An 18,402-nucleotide genomic window follows, 5' to 3' on the forward strand; every position below is an offset into this window, starting at 1 on the left:
TTTCCTGTTCTGCTCTTTGCCACATAGAAACAGAGGCGTCACACACTTCGTATACACACACACACACACACACACACCTACACACACACACACACACACACACACACACACACACACACGCACACACACACACACACACACACACAAACGGATGATTTTGTAAGTGAGAGAGAGCTCTGCCGACACTCTGGTTTCTGCTACTGAGTCTCAAAGCTCAGACAGGCTGTTGTAATAGACTGACAGACTGTTAGACCATGTCTGTGTGTGTCAGGATAGGGTTAGGGTTAGTAATATATCCAACTCTTTAACTGAAAGGGGTCAAAGGGTAAAATATTCCCATTCTGAAGCACAAAGCCATCATTAATGCTGTTCTTCGACGCACAGAATCAGGTAGTCTGATTAGTCTGAAATACACTGAGAAAAACTTATTATAGCAAGGGAGTACTATATCTGCAGAGGGGATGCAACATACAAGTATCAAACTGACCTGTGCAGAGTTGAGGCAAGCTGAGGTGATCCCATCACAATAGAATATCTTTATTGTCATTGTAACAAGTACAACGACATTAAAAGTGCCATTCAATCCATACATCATATAAAAACTACTATGCAAATAAAAACAGCTACATAAAAGGTTCGGATAAAATAAATAGGTAAAAAAAAAAAAAAAAAAATCCATCTTGCCTAAATGTCACTAGGCAATGAAAGTAGTAAAACAGAACTTTTAAACTTTAGTATAATAAAAGGTTGACAGTGTTTCCACTGGCGTCTAAAAGCAGGGTCAGACTGAGTACTGGACCCTACATTCAGCGCTTTTACATGATCAGAAATAAAATGAAATAAATCAGCTCTAATGCATCGGCCTTGTTGTATCTGTAGTTACCAGGAAAGACCAGAACTGTTCTTGAGAAATGTCCGGCCCACAACACCATCTGCACATACATCTCTGATCCCTCCAGTTCAATGTGAAGACAAGCACACATTAAAACATTACTGAAAATGTAATTTCTTTATCTACTTTTACATTTCAATCAGCTTCAGTGTACTCTAAAATTTCACAAGATTTTTCCAGCAAATGTCTGTTGCTTCTAAATATCAGAAGAATATAAATAGCAGATTCTGTGTTATATTTCCTGTCTCACTCTCAAATGTTTCTGTCTGTCTTTCTGCACTTTGTCTTAGAGAGGGTCACTGGGGGTGCTGGATCCTTTACCAGCTACTTATAGATGAAGGCAGGGTAGACCCTGGACGTGTCACCAGTTCACTGTGGGGCCGACATATAGAGACAAACAACCAATCACTCTCACATTCACACCTTTGAGCAATTTTAGATTAACCAATTAACCGATTAGTGCATGTCTTTGGATGGTGGGAGAGAGCTGGAGAACCTGGAGAGAAAGCGTACAAACAATTATCTTATCTTATTTGTCTCCATTATTTGTATCATTAGTAATTATATCATGAAATAGTATGCCTTTTTGCACTTAAGTCGTCATGTCTAATTTTCATCTTAATATAACAACACACCATATGGAGATGGCACAAGGAGAGGAAAAAAAGCAGACATCCACCCGCTGTGTTTTTTTTTTTTTTTTTTTTTTCTAGAAAGGGAAGCTTGAATAAAATTCACAAAAAATGCAGGTCATCTAGCTGAGTTGCCACTTCTGAGAGTTGAACAATTGCAGACCCTCAGCCAGTTTGTGACAGCTACAGTCGGTGAGTGACACAGGTCACAGGATGATATGACTCAGAGGCAGTCAGCAGTGTGGGGTCACTGACCCTCTGGGCCCTTACTGTGAGGCAGATGGCCAACTCTGCCTCCCTATCCCACTGTCTGCTGCACTGTAAGCCCGGACTTTGTATTTACTAAAATGCTTTAATTACAATATACTTAAATGATTTAAGTTTTATTACAATACTATAAAATGTTAAGTATATTCTACTAATTTGTAGACATAGTCGAAAGTACGAAAACAGTTTAAGTTGAATGGATTTAAATCACCAAGTTTTAGTCATGACCACATCTTTTTATCCCCACATTGCATTGTGGGTATTGGGCATGTTGTTGAAAATTTGTTATTTTTATGTGCAGGGGTTCAGCGGGGTTGTGGTGTTCGTGTTAATTTGGACTTAATGTGTGTATGGCAATGTTTATTGGCCTTTTGTGTTTGTTTTTGTATTTTTGTAGAGCTGCACCATGAGTGAGAGCCATAGGAAGAACAATGGGTTTACTGTTCATTTTTAAGTGCTTGTGATCACTGTAAATCTTTATGACTTGCCAAAATAAAAGCATTTCCTATACTGACAAATTACAGTGAGCTAACTTCCTGCCCAACTTTCATCCAGGCTACGATATGTTAAGTTGAATAATTATACAAAGCTATTCATATTGCATAAGATTTTAATTTAAATCAACTTGGAATTGAATAAAATGAATTGATGATATTAAGTCTAATGATTATACAAAGCAATTGACATTGCAACAAATTTTAAGTTAAATTAACATGGCATTTAGTGTGTTGTACTTAAAATAGCAATTCCATTCAAATCAAGCATTTAAGTTTAATACACTCAAGTTTTCATTACTCATCTCTTAATTTTTCTAAGGCAACCAGTTACCTGAGATTTTTTAAGTGAACTCAACTTATCCGTCTTACAGTGCGTACCATGCACTAGCCCCCCCCCCCCCCCCCCCACACACACACACACACAGAAAACATGTCTAGTTCTTCTTCTTCACCACTGTCACAAGTAGGTATAGGAAGTGAAATAACACAAAGTCAGCATATGCAAGACTGAGGCTGCTGCTTTTTTTTTAGCATCACTTTGATAAACACAAAGCTGCTGTGTGTCTGTGTGTGAATAAGTAGTAAGCAGAGTCCTTACCGAGCAGCTATGACTCTCAGTTCTCCCTGTGTGACATGGACTGGTGGCTGCGGAGATAACAGCCCCCATGCATCCATACTGTTTCTCACCCCCACACATTGGTCTGTTCTGTCATTTTAAAATCCACTCTAACCCCAGCAAAAAATAAAACGTCAAAGCTAAACATGAGCTGTAGTATTAAACTGTTGTCATTGTGTCAGAGGCACAACAGCTACTGACCACAGTATCAGGAACTAAGATCACCAGTTAATTCTGTATACAGCTCTTAAAGTTACAGTCTCCTGCTGTTCACCTGGTTAGAGTAGATCTGAAATACATACAGTCTATTTTGTGCAACTGATCCTTTGCTAACACATTCTCCCCCTTATAATCCCCTCAAATCGCTTTAAGATTGGATAATTCAGCTCAAAGGTATCACAAATATTCAGCAGCTTATTTAAACAATGTGATGTTCTCACTAAGCAACATATTCACCCCCACACATTTCTGCCCATCAAATGGAAGTATTTTACCTTTTCTCTCACATTTCAACAGTATGTAAAGTGGCTGAGCAGCAACCTCCAGGGCTCAAAAGTGAAATGAGTGTGAGGGGTCAAATACTGCAGTTCCTCAAATGGCCACTTGAGGATGGCTCCAAAAGTGAATCAATCCCCAAAGACCCAACCTCACAGCAGAAACATGTTTACAGCCTGGTACAGAAAATGGTTTTGGTCTCAATGGCTAATCTCCCCCTTTGCTGTCTACAGGATGATTTTTTAAATGTCCTTTGCGGACTTTCTATGTGATCTTGAAAAAGTCTCATTTTTATATATATATGCCTGATTGTAGTCTGCAATTTAAAATGAGATTATCAGCAGCAAAACAGGTTACTTCCAAATGCTATTTCCAGCTTCCCTGGTCAGGCCAGACAAGACTCGACTGATTTAAAACAAAACTTACGTCAATATGACAACACCACACCGACCGGAAGAGTTTAGCAGTTAGAAATAAGCTGAACAAGTGAGGAGTAAGATCTGTCCTTTTTCCTAAAGAAAAGGATTTCTTGGATTTATTTTGATATAATGGTGGACACTGGAACTGGAGCTGGACTGGCAGACAGAAAAAGAAACAGTCCCTCCAGGATTTTGCAGGCTTTTTTTTATTGTTGCGGCCTAAAATGCCTGATTTTGCGGCAGCTTTTCCAAAAAATTGTGGTGAAAGTTGCGATGATTTAAAGTCACAGGAATATGGGCATTTGCAAATTACCTAGAACAGTCTTTTTTGAGTTTTTAGCTTTAAAAAGCACCAGGAAGCAATGATTTTAAACAAAACACGCTTTTTTTTTTCATTCGTTTATTTGTTTTGAGCAGAAGAAAAAAATAAACATTTTTTGTGTACAAGGAATTAATATCAGAGCAAATACATTAATAAATGAAGGTGATCAAGACAAAATATCAATTGCCACGCACACTGGTAATAACAAAATAAATTCAATATGTACTGCTCAAAAAGGAGTGGGAAGAAGAAAACTTATTAAATCCCACCCCCATCTCACATTTATACAACAGAACACATGACTTTTGCTTCCTTAATGATATAGTAATATATCTAGGGTTAGGGTTAGATGCATTACATGGTTAGATGGGTTACATGCACACATAGAGACACAAATGCACACACAGAGACTGACATGCACATAGAGACACACATGCACACACAGAGACTGACATGCACATAGAGACACACGTGCACACACAGAAACTGACATGCACAGAGAGACACACGTGCACACACAGAGACTGACATGCACAGAGAGACACACGTGCACACACAGAGACTGACATGCACATAAAAATACACATGCACACATACAGACACACAGAGAGACAGTCACACAGGGCAGCCAAACTTGGGTTGCTTTCTAACACATTAGAGTAAACATTAATATCAACCCCAAGTTTAATGACTATTTTTTTGTGAGCTCGTTTTTTAACTCCACACACAGACTTGTGCTCACACTCCCTCACGCACGCACACACACAATACAATACACAAAAAGGAAAGCGTGCCTCTATAAATTATTTATTCTTCACTTATATTGCCTTAAAGAGTATATCCCCGCTAACCTTGATCCTTTCACCTCCTGCTATTGTTCTGGATGCAACAGCCTCTGTCATTGGGACTTGTCTCATCTGTCCTCTTCCAGATTCAGTCGTTCTCCTTGCATGTTTTGCGGTTGAAAAGTGTCTGTGGAGTGTCCACTTTCATTTGTGCTCCACCACAGAATAGTTTACCTCCACTGTCATGCAACACATCTAGAAACTGACTTGCACAAACTTTAGCAGTGATATTTGTAAATGTAGGCGTTATGTGTCACACATGTCTTCATCTTCTTAATCATCAACAAGGAAGTGAATGTGTTGACGTACATGTCATGTAGAGAGAGTGGGCAAAAGGGGGCTATGGTGATTGGCCAAATTTGCGGAAAATTTGCGGTGATTGGATGAAATTGCAGCGCCTTGCAGAATTCGCGGTGATTGGTTGAATTTGCATTAATAGTTGCGATCGCAACATCGCAAATTCCTGGAGGAACTGAAGAAAGCTAAACGCGAGAGTGATAGAGCACAGCTAAAACACTGGTAAACCTCTGCATCAGGGCCGTTCAGAGAGCTATAAAGGGGCAGGGGCTCAAACTTCCAAAAGGGCATATGAAAACGAATAACCACCAATTACAAAGTTCACATTTAGCAACAAGCAACATTATTAATCCACAGCAAGTCAAAGATTGACCAAATGCTCCAGATCAGTGTTCTCAGTACTGGGTGTGTCCTCCCTGAGCCCTTACACAGGCTGTGCACCTTCTGTGCATACTCTGGATTCACCTCCTCATCCTATCTGGGGGATGTTGTCCCACTCTTCCTGAAGGGCCTGTATGAGCATCTGGCGGTTGCCAGGTGCTGGACGCCTAGCATACACGGATCTACCAAGAATATCCCACAGATATTCAATGGGATTGAGATCTTTGACTTGCTGTGGATTAATAATGTTGGTTGTTGCTAAATGTGAACTTTGTTGAACTACCCTTTGTCATATTTTACATTATCCTCTGGATACTCATCCACTGTTTTGTTGTTTGTTGTATTTTGTTTGTTAATTAAATGTTTTTTTAAGAACAAGAAAGAATTTGTTTTCATATTTAATAAAATGGCGTGAAATGGCATCACATAGAATATGTGATAAGTTTCTTTTGATGTTCAGTCTATATATAAGTGGAAATAAAGATGTAATGTGTAGAAGTTTTTGTGTGTTAATACCCTGCAAAAATCTAAATCTTACCAGGTGTATTTTTCTCATTTCTAGTCAAAATATCTCATCACACTTAAAATAAGACAAAATCCCCTAAAGAGTAACTTTTCAGTGAGATATAAGAACTTGGTTTCAGACAATAGATCTTGAAAATCTCATTTCAAGAAATCTTAGAAAGATAATTTTCACTTGTTCCATTGGCAGATTTTTTTGCTTAATTCAAGATTTTTTTTTTTTTTGCTCAATTCACCAGAGTGTGACTAGTAAATGAGAATAATACACTTGGTAAGATTTTGATTTTTGCAGTGTAAGTCCAAGACAAATTCTTAAAAACAGATGTTAAATTATGTATAAAAGTATGACAGTAAATGTTAATAACTAGAAATACCTTCATTTTCCATCTGGTTTTACACCTACTTTTACAGTGACACATTGAATATTTAGTTTCTTTTCATTATAGGACATATTTACGATGATATTTAGGTTTTCCACAGTTAAGAAATAACCATGTAGAGGAAGTGTTAACCCAAGCCAAACCATTTAACATTACATGATAATAATAAAGTTTGTATTGTAGTATTTATAGCTGTATCAATTAATATTGACCAGGTTGATGGAATATTTGTGGAGGTTTGTGGTTATTTCAAATAAGATTCACTCAAGATGTTTGAGGCAAACACGGATATTACGATAATCGATCCAGCAGTTTCTGAAACAAAACCAGAAATGTCAAAGTGTTGGCACTAATGAAAGAGTCGGGGGATTTTACATAAGTTTTATGACTCTTGTACACCAAAAGGGCCAGATTTAGGTATTGGATGAGAAGAAGACTTGGATGTGTTTTCTTTTTATGCAATTTGATACCTTGAATCGCGGAGCTTCCCTCCTCCTCGTTCATTCAGACCGCATTACATGTGCGCACGTGCGTGTGTGTGTGTTGTAGGCAAGGTTGCAGAGGAGGAAGGGGCATGGCGTGACAGAGATGAAAGGGCACCATGACCAGGTCAAGTGACAGCCAAATTAAACCACTCTTAACATTTATTATCATTGATCAAAATTTTAGTCATGAAAATTTTAGTCATGCAGTTTTTTGCGCAAAAAAAAAAAAAACGAGTAAAAAGGGCACTTGTAGGCAGATGATCAAAGCGGCAGGGGCTCAAGACCCCCCGGCCCCCTGCTTTGCACATGCCAGCTCTGCATTGCTTTGAACCAATGGAGAGAACTAAGGGAGTTAAAAGGAATCGAAACAAACCCGGAGTTGGCCCTCTTTCTTCTACACAGGTATAGAATGCTTCTTTTCTTTATACATATGCATTGGAACATTGTATTTTATTATAGTGGGTGTTGGTACCTCAGTCAAACACTAAGCAAATGCTTCTGTGTTAGTCGCATATATATATATATATATATATATATATATATATATATATATATATATATATATATATATATATATATATATATATATATATATAGCACTGACTGAAATATATAGTACTGACTATACATTCATGTCAGTATATTCAATTAAACTAATTTCTAAGACATTCTAGATATAATTTGTCCTTATATCTAATTACATATTTAATAGGTTTCATTTGCATATGGGAAAGTTCTGCCGATGTTACTCTATGATTTTTTGGATTATTTCAAGACATTTCTAGGAAGGATCTCTGTGTAGGTTCTCATTTGCCCAGGCTGTCATTCTTTTTGGTAGTTCTAGGTTCACCTGAACTGGTTTCGCTCTTTTGAAAATGTTTTGTCTCTCTTACAAGAGACTTCTTAAGTTCTAATAACTGGTGGGGGAAACTGGATTTATAAACTCATTAGCATATGGATTAACACCTACACAGACCCCCCCCCCCCCCCCCCCCAGGTTTAAGTCCAATTTCCCAGACCAGTTATTAGAACTGAAGAAGTCTCTTGGATGAGAGACAAAACGTTTTCAAAAGAACAAAGCCAGTTCAGTTGAACCTAGAAGAACAACAAACACATTCTAAGATGGATCCTTCATTTTTTTCTTTTTTTGCTTGGTTTCTATCTCAGACTGCTCAAAAGTGTTGAAGCATATTGCGTAACTATGACAACTGGTAACCATGATCTGTCATGCTACTCACTGCATATTTAACAGTAATTTTTAACAGTGTAATTCCAGTGTGTTTTATCTTGACATGTCTGCAAACACAATGTAAATATAGCAGGTGATGGAAATTTTAAATGTCTTATGGTGTATGAAAATAAACAAAAAAAAAAGAAAATAAACACATTTTGCTATACCTTTGGCCTGCCCTTAAAGCTGCTTGTTAGTGAATACAGTAACACCCACTTTGGCAACACTCCGTTTACATTTCACAATCACTAGAGACACGAATGACTTAAGCTACATGAACAATCTGTAGTGTTGGCCTTGTACTTCATGACACATTCAGTCATGTGAAACTTGGCAGGATTGTGTAAAACCATGCAGCCATACTGACTTCCACGCAGAGCTATAGCCTGCTGCTGGCAGGTCTTTATGGTTATAATGAACCTGTTTTCTGTTTTTAACTGTTTTTACAGCATGCTGATGGGGCACTACTGGAAAGCAAACCAAACAGATTTCTGTCTGTCATAGTGTCTTGAGTCTCCTTCTGCCTGCCCCTGCTTATTTTCCCCTCATTACATCTCTCTTCATGTAGCTCCCACTTATTGCCAACCCATCACGCATCTCCTCTGTCACACAGTTCTGGTAAGATGACCTGGACCCAATGTGGGTGACAGAAAGCTATCCATTTGATTTAGTTTTAATGGACTGTCAGCTCATCTGGCTGTGCCTATAAATAGAGGTTATGTCCATTTTTTAGGGTAGAGGCAGCAGGGGTATGGTCCTAACTGTGGGGTTTTATAAGTCATTGATTCACTAGCTTCCTGGGACCTGGAAACAACACACTACTATAATAATGATGGATCTATGAGTGCACGTTTGACCTATTTGTTGGCCAAAAATGATTGAATAAATGCATCCTAAACCAGTGATGTTGTGGATTGAAATTCCAGGAAGTTACTGGTGATGAAAATATATTTGTTAGAAGATGAGGATCAAACAGTATTATACAAGGTCACAGTATAAGGACTGGAGAATATATGTGTTTGTGCAACTCTGAAAAAGACAGTGAGGAGACAAAAAAAGGAAGTTTAGATTCTATTCCCATCCTGATATCTACAAAGAGCCTCAGCAGCAGGGAGGGGATGGGATTTGGGTTAACAGAGGAAGGGTGCTTGTGAGGGTCGGGCTGGGTTGGGGTCAAGGTTATAATCGTTAACGAAAACGAACAAAATGACGAAAACTAAAATTGAAAAAACATTTTCATTGACTGAAATAAATAAATAAAAACTCTAATTAAACGAAAAAAAAAGATAACTAACCGAAACTGTATTGTGCGTTTACAAAACTAACTAGAACGTATAAAATTATGGATAAAATTCCCTTCGTTTTCGTCTTTGTCAATGTTGGATTGATATCAAATTGATTTATTTCGCTCCAGTAATTTTAGCTAGCGGCACCATACGACACTACACAGTCTGTCATGTCTGGTCACTTGTGGTTTACAGTCGTCTTCTCATCCCCACTCTACCTGGAACATACAGACTAAAGCTGGGACAAAGCAGCAGAGTCATATATGGGATTTACTTTAGTGATACATGGGTCTGGGTTTTTTTTTTCTCACTGCGTGTGTGCGTGAGTGACACAGACAGCAGAGCTAAAGGACAGCGTCAGACAGGTGTTGAACTAGCATCCAGGTAAAGACTGGAGAGTTTATCACCATGAAAAGGCCTTCCAAACCCTTAGCTGCACAGTTTAGAAGAGAAGAAAAGAGGAGGATGAAAAGTAATCCAATTACAGAGGTATGTAACCTGTTATAATGTTAAAAAATACTTGATGTTGCTACCTACAGCTAGCTGAAGTGAAATGAAGCAAAGCTGGCTAATAATGGAACTGTAGATGATTAAGATATGATATATCTGCTAAGGTGTGTGGTTTACTACTGATGAACTGGGTTATATATGTTTATAAGTGGTTTATATATGTTTCTATATGGTTTATATATGTTTGTATGTGGTTTACTGTTGGTTAGCTGGTTTATATATGTTTATATGCGGTTTACTGCTGGTTTATATATGTTTGTATGCTGTTCACTGCTGGCTAGCTGGTTTATATATGTTTCTATCTGGTTTACTGTTGGTTAGCTGGTTTATATATGTTTGTATGTGGTTTACTGCTGGTTAGCTGGTTTATATATGTTTCTATCTGGTTTACTGCTGGTTGGTTGGTTTATATATGTATGTATGTTTCTGTCTGGTTTACTGCTGGTTGGCTGGTTTATATATGTTTCTGTCTGGTTTACTGCTGGCTGCTTTGTGCATCTACTCTCACGCTTTGCACATCTTCGCATTGTTTTCACGTAAGTGATGTTGTGTATGGATCGCACCCCCCCCCGCCCAAATTGCTATAGGGAATTTATACATTGTACTTTACGTGTGTTTGTGTCTCTGCTCAGTCAATGAGCCACCCTAACCCGACCCCCAAATAAAGTGTCCAGGGTAACCCACTGATCCGCGCCTCACTAATTTCTTTGAATAGGATGGTGAGGAAGATAAAATATATGAAATAACTAAAACTAATACTAAAACTAAACTAAACTAAAACTAAGCATTCAGAAAAAAACAATAACTAATAAAAACTAGCAAACCTGCTCTAAAAACTAATTAAAACTAACTGAATCAGAGAAATAAAAAGTCAAAACAAATTAAAACTAAACTATAATTAAAAATCCAAAACTATTATAACCTTGGTTGGGGTAATGAACAGTGAATTGCAACTAATCTCTCAAAACATACCAACTAACACACACAAATGCCTTCACAACTTGAAAATAAATTTAAGAAATGGCCACTAAATAAACACACACACATGCACACACACACTTACTCATACACACACACAGCACAACTAATGCACTGTAACTGGATGGTAATGAATAAAACAGCATTGTAAGACACTGTCAGCTGGATGTAGAGAGCACCAACGGGAGGAAATGTTGTCCCTCATTATGTCAACACAGCAAAGCAGAGGGAAGTTCATGGAAGACTGCAGAGTTAAGTTCAGGACAACATTACAGTCAGGGAGTAGGCTGAGCTGACACTATGTGGGTGAGTGGGACATCAACAATGGCACAGTTCAGTGTGATAACTATCACAACTTTCCTCAAAATCACTGTATTTTTTCTAGATTTTTTTGTGCATTATATATTTTGTGCTTACTGACAACATGAAATATCAATAGAAAAATAAAATATATTTATCACCAAATATTTATTAATGTTTGTACAGGGTAAAGCAAAATTGCATCATATTAACTTGCTGTGCAGAGTTAGAAGTGTGATGATAGACTGTAAACTGTCAGTCATTCCCAAACCAATGGCTGGACCTGCACTTGTTCAGAGGAGAAACATTAATGACAGCACAGGCACACTGTTTATGGAGATGATTAGGTTTGAAAATTACTCATGTTCTAATGTTGACACTCGGTTGAACTCATACTCTTCTTGTCTTCTAAATATTCTGGACACCGTTGCTTCTGTTAAGGTTAAAATGGTTAGAAATAGGTAAAAGGCGCCATGGAGAAATGATGACTCATTCAGGGCACAGAAAAAGGAATGCCGAAGGACTGAACGGAAATGGCGCAAGTCCATGCTTCAGGTTCATTTTGAGATTTACAAAGAACAGTTGTGTGTGTTCAACCAAATTTTGCATAGAACAAGGGAGAGGTATTTTTCTGAAATTATTGCAAAGTGCAGTAACAACTCTCGTGTCCTCTTTGCCACAGTTAACAGGTTAACAAACCCTCCTGCTCCATTGCTTTCAGAACTAGTTTCCACATCTAAGTGCAATGAGTTTGGAGTATTCATTAATGACAAGATTCAGGGCATTAAACCCAAATTAATCCCACAACACAGTTAAAACTGCAGCCTTCCAGACACCTAGAGCTGACACACTTCACACCTGTCACTGAAAAAACAGTCCAAGAGACCATCTCCAGTTTGAGTTCAGCCACATATTGCCTTGACGAGTTGCCCACTAGATTTCTAAAATCTGTGCTGAGGAGTTTATTACCCCAGTTCACTCATTTAGTTAACTGTAAGACACCTGCAGTACATCCAGAATGCTGCTGCTTGGGTCCTGACTAGAACCAGGAAGTACAACCATATTAGTCTTGTGTTCAGGTCTCTGCACTGGCTTCCTATTGCTCAGAGAGTAGACTTTAAAACAGCTCTGCTCTGTCTCTCCTTGGTCTAGCACCAAAGTACATCTCTGACATGTTGGTCCCATGTGAACCATCTTGGACCCTGAGAACCTCAGGGACGGGTCTTCTGCTGGTGCCCAGAATTAGGACTGGAACCATCTTCCTGATGACATGAGACAGGCCTCCATTCTGACAATGTTCAAGTCCAGGCTGAAAATGGCTCTGTTCAACTGTGCATAGAACAACTGAAAGTGTTCTATCTGCACTCTTTACTTTATTTCAATTGATTAGTATTTATGTTTTATTGATTATGTTTTAATTGTGAATTGTATGAATTGTGCTATTCATATAAATTTGCCTTGCCTGCATAAAGAGGATGACAAAGCCACTGTCACCCACTGGATTTGAAGGCTCGATTCTCCATTTTGGTCTCCACCATCTTGGCTTTTTGAAGCCAGAAGTGACCATATTTGAACAAGTCAGTGAAAGGCAATGAACCACAGCTAATGTTAGCTTAAGTAAAATGATAAACATTTGCATAGCAAAATCATTTTATGGTTAGTATAATTTATTAACTGTAAAACAATATATAAAACAAACAAAAGTTCTGAAAGTCTCAATCAGCTGGTGAGCAAACTGTCAGTCACACCTGTCAAGGAAATCCTGACAATGAAAGGGAGCAAAAGGACCATCAGTTCACTTATTATTCATTCGCAATATTTTATTCTGCCTACTTCCTGGTTGAGAACTATGATGGTTGTACTGTTAATTGTAAATTAAAGTTTTTAAAATGTTTTGGGTCCAAACTCAGGAGGCTTATGTCCTAATATACCAATGATATTTACTGAAAGAGAAAACTTAAACTCAGTATATGATGAGATGGCATGCACAACACCTACAGTCACGACTAAGTGGAAGCCTGTTTAGAGTGAGCCTTGACATCAGATCTGGGGGTTAATGTCAGTAAATTTGAGAAAAAAAAAGGACTATGTAACCCACACATTGATTTTAATTTCTAAATCACAAATAATGCTTTGCAAATAAAAGTGTAGTGTTAATCATGTTAATCTATGAATAGTGGTTAATTGCTGTGGGCTACTGAGCATGTAAATGGGAAAGAACTCATCCAAAAGTAACAGGATACAATGTACAAGTCAAATTAAAAAAAACAAAAAACATGAAAAGACTGATATTATTGTTGATTTGGATTGGGCATGAAGTTAATAATGTTTGCAAAGAGTCTGTGTCGCAAACTGGATGTGGGGCGTTTGTGTCAAGGAATGAAAAAGCTGTGGAATTCATACCATCTCTGCCCTTTCAGAGCTTCTAAAATGTTCTTTTTTTCAGTCTGTCTCTAATGATATTGTGCAATATCTTGGCTGTAGTAAAAAGCAGCAGCACTTTTTTATGACTCTGGTGTTACAATTTTAAGTCTGGCCCAGTATAAATGAGTTAACAGCTTACAGGGTGTACCTTGGACTGTGTAATCCCTAAAATCCCTCATATTCCAAGGGAAATTCTGATGCCAAATCCCCTTTCACTGTTTTACACCGCAACATGGTTGTATGCATATCTGCTGTGTTTTCTAGGCTCAGTGAGGACTAAGGCTCAGTAAACAGAGGACACTGTATGTGAAGCTAAGGTGAGAAAGTGTCTTGTGTCTGAGTGCACATCTGTTTGCATATCTGAGTCTGAGACTGTGTATGTGTGTGTTTCAGTGGTGTCCACTCCACAGCTGGGGAGGAGCTCATCAGCATGAATGGCATCTTTGTGAGAGAGTCTATCTTCTCAAGAGACTTCAGTAAACGCTTATGTGTTTGTGTTCCCGGCTTTGTCTATTGTGAACTCTGCTGCAACAGTCTCTCTGTGTTCAGGATTCTGAGGAACACGGAGCAATAAAGCCCCAGTGAGAAAAGCTTAGAGTGCACATAATTTGCTTCTGTCATGCATGTAACAGGAAGCTTAAGAAAAAGAGACAGGTGAAGGGTACTGAAACAATCCAAAACTATGGGTTTTCAGAAGACAAATGCTTGAGAATCTTTGGAAGCAACAAATAAGGCTGATGTATTCAAGTTAAAAAACATAAAGCAGGCACTGACCAGCTCAGAGGTAAACTCCAACCGACACAGCCCGCTTTTCTGTAAACGCTCCAGCAAGCATCACCTGCATAATAACAAGGCAGCAAACAAAGCTGTTGACCTATAATAGTCAAACTGGAGAGGGGTGTTACTCAGAGGTGAACGTCATGGTCCAAGCACTGCCAGCACTGGATTTTATCTGTAAGAACTGTGTATTGGAAAGCTCATGAAAAAAAAAAAACACATATAAAAACAGTAAACAGCTATTTTAGGAGTTGAACATGATCTCATGAACAGATAAATGAGTATAACCTTATGCTGCTGAGACAAAATATTAATAGAAGAATACAGGAGAGTATTATGATTCATTATCAATACACTGGCACTAAATATCAGCCTTTTACATTTGACTTCACTAGAATCTGAGTATTAAAAAGGCATCAAGATAAGCCAATACGCTTTTTTTTTTACACTGTTTCATCAGGTCACCATGGAGTGAGTACAGTGTTTCCATTCAAATACATATACAAGTGGAAGGAAACTGGAGTACCCAGACAAAGCCCACGCAGACATGGGGAGAACATGCAAACTGCACACAGAAAGGCCCACACCAGTCGTCACTGGAATAGAACCCAGGTTGTTCTTACTGTGAGGTGATAGTGCCAGCCACTGCACCACTTCACCGTTCCATAACTCCCAGTTTTAGCCTTTTTAGGGGTGTTTTCTCTTCTTCAGACACACAAATGACTGTAACCACCTTTGGTTTTTAGACTGCATTTTGAGGCCTTGAGCTCTCATTGTGACTGTTGCCATTTTGGTTTCTTGGACCATGAAATGACCATATTTGGACAAATGAGTAGAGCTGAAGGTGACAGGTTAAAAAAAAATTAAGTTTCATTAACCACTTGTGAAACAAAATCTCTTGGCAGTCTTGTTGGTTTAACTTATTCACCACAACTACAACAGAGCAAAGTAATCTGTCAGGAAAAAATAAGTTTTATCAAATAAACAGAAGCTTCAAAAGCACAACTGTTGGTCTTAAACAAATAATTTTTAAAATGATCTCAATCATCAGTAAATTTTTTATATGGTCCAAATAGTCTCGGATAGACCAAACAAATTACGGAGATAGTTGTTTTGGTGGAACATGTACACATGAAGAAGGGTGTCTTTATATAAAAATGAAAAAAAAAAACTGTGACTTTTCTGGGTCTAATTACAGCTCACAGGTAGTTGTTCTTTCACATAGAGAGAGGGGTTTCCAAAGCAATAAGGCAAACATTGAGGAAGGCAGCAGAATGACGGTCTTGCCACTGTGCAATGGAAATATTTACCTTTATTCCAGCAGAAGTCAAGCAGCAAGCCAGACTAGGGTCCAAATAAATCAAATAAGACAAGAAAATATTAGTAACCTAGTACTTTAGAGAGAAGGTCAATTTAAGCCTATGAAATTCAATATTTTTTAAAGTCAGAATCTAGTGGCCATCAGTGGTATTACACTTTAAGACACTTTCTCAGTCACGTCACATTCAAGTCATGGTTATTGCCACTTGACATTATGACATTTTGTAGATGATTGTCTCTGATGGTATGGTAGTCACTGTATTGTATTGTGAGTCATTATGTGTTTCCCTAATCAAAAATGTAAAATTATGCTGTTGTTAGCTTGTGTCAGGCTAGTACAATATGCTATGATATGAGAATGAGGTCTCAGTCTGATGTGGGGCATAGCTGCAGACCTCCAGTCATCTCAGGATTCATGTGAAAAACACTCAGTCTTTACATGGTGACATGCTAAATTATTTCCTCTTTTTCTTGCTACACATAAACATACACATACATGTAAGCCATATCCACAGCAAGGAAAGCACAAGTTTAAAGCTTGTAATTTTCCAGTAGAGCAGTTAGAAGAAAGACAAGACTTGCTGCACCATGATACACTAAACATAGATTTTCCAGTGTTGCCTTGTCTCATGGATGTTCCATAATTTAACATCTTACAGCCCTGACATCTCATAGAAATCCACCAGCCCGAAACATGAATGAGTTACACTGCTACAGGATTTGATTCACTACCATAACCCCCACTTTCTGGGACAAATCCAAACTCAGATGTTGCATAAATCATGCAGGGATTTTACCAGAAAAGCACACCCATGCACATCTGTGGTTATTAATGATGTGCATGGATGATGGATAGATATCTTGTCACATGACATGCTTTAGGGTACTTTATTCTACTTGAATTTTGCTCTGTAAACCTGCTGAAGTCAGGAGGGGACACAGGAAGTGGGAAAACAAACAGTATGTAATGGGATGGGTGAGCAGGCATGATGGTAATGGACATGGAAAGCAGATTAAAAATGATTATGGCAGAAGGGCTAAGGGGGATAAGAGGTCCATTTTATAATGCAGATCATCATCCCCCTTTACTGAAGCCTCTGATTATGATAGTATGGCATCCATAAACACAGGAACAGAGGCACAAATGTTTACAGATCTGCGCTATTTTAATTACAGTGTAATGGCTAATAAGAAGACCCCATTAGCAAAGGGAATGTGCTTTAAGGTTATAGCAGTTCACAGAAAGCAGCATCTCATCTTGTATAACCAGTAGTTTTTAGGTTTGATCACAACCAGTGTCCTCGAACTGAAAAATTATGGCAACGATACAATACCAATAACTGCTGTTATTTAATCCTTGTACATAAAACTTTTCATCTTGTTAAGAGTGCTTAACAAGAGCATGTAAATGGCGGACTAGTGGGTAGATTTATTTTTTTGTTGCTGATGTTTAATGATATTAACCTCTGTATATCTGTTGTAAAGAAAAACATGATAATATCAGACCAAAAATACAACATAAAAAACCCACTAATATGAGTTTCAAAATGCTAATGTCCAAGGTTTAATACTTGGTTCTGCAGCAGTCTATAAACAGATCACATACGTACAGATTAAATAGAAACAAAAAGCCTCAGAAATGTCCTTATATATCAGGGCACTGTAATTTCCTGCCATTTTTACATACACAGGGGCAAACATTGGATCTTTTGGGACTTTTGGGAGGAGCAGTTCTGGCAACATGAGTGCATGTGGGCTTGACTCAAAATAACTATAGTGCCTAGCATAATGGTAATGGCAGAATGTCACCCAGCACAAAGTTGCAGCTGATTTGCAGTGGACTGAGGAAGCCCAGTTCTGTTGTAAGATCCCAATGAAGGGGCATGTGAACAGGTCAGTGACTACTGGAAGACAAGGATCAAGACGTATTTATGAAAAGTACTAGATCACAGGTGTCAAACATACGGCACGTGGGTCAAAACCAGCCCACCAAAGGGTCTAATCCCGCCCCTGGAATGAATTTGTGACATGCAAAAATTACACTGAATATATTAACAATCAAAGTTGTCAAAATTATTTTACTTCAGTTCCACATACAGACCACTTCAATCTCAAGTGGATCAGATTAGTAAAATACTATCATAATAACATTTTTGTCTTGATTTAGTGCAAAAAAAAAGTAAAAGTATATGAAAATGTCTACATTTACAAACTATCCTTTCACAAAAATATGAATAACCTGAACAAATATGAACAATCTGAAATGTCTTTAGAGAACCAAGTGTAATTTTAACAATATTCTGCCTGCTCCTAAATGTTTTGTGTATTTTTAGATACACGGTGATCTGCAAGTTGTAATATACAAGTGTAAATAATAAACTGAGGAATAATATTGTTAAAAATGCATTTATTTGTCTTAAGATATTTTAGGTTGTCGATGTTATTCAGATTTTTAAGAAAACTTTGGAGATGTAAACACTTTCGTAATGTAATTTAAGTTTTTTCACTGTTATTATTTTACTGGTC

At 37.9% G+C, this 18,402-nt stretch overlaps 1 protein-coding gene across 3 annotated transcripts in view; it reads right to left on the reverse strand.

The window, feature by feature from the left end:
- The window catches only part of pkn1b (protein kinase N1b), a 62,460-nt gene that overhangs the window by 31,661 nt on the left and 12,397 nt on the right, over positions 1–18,402 (reverse strand). Inside the window, exon 1 of one of the 3 annotated variants that reach the window (XM_030140218.1) lies at positions 2,887–3,071. The exons of 1 other annotated variant lie outside the window; for it this stretch is intronic. In XM_030140218.1, coding sequence (XP_029996078.1) covers positions 2,887–2,985 — 99 coding nt within the window. In that variant the 5' untranslated portion in view covers positions 2,986–3,071. Of the gene's footprint in view, positions 1–2,886; positions 3,072–18,402 lie in introns of those variants that run through there. One more of the 3 variants, XM_030140217.1, reaches the window with a different exon arrangement.

The sequence above is a fragment of the Sphaeramia orbicularis genome, chromosome 8 (assembly GCF_902148855.1).
Source record: "Sphaeramia orbicularis chromosome 8, fSphaOr1.1, whole genome shotgun sequence".
NCBI classification, from domain to species: Eukaryota; Metazoa; Chordata; class Actinopteri; order Kurtiformes; family Apogonidae; genus Sphaeramia; species Sphaeramia orbicularis.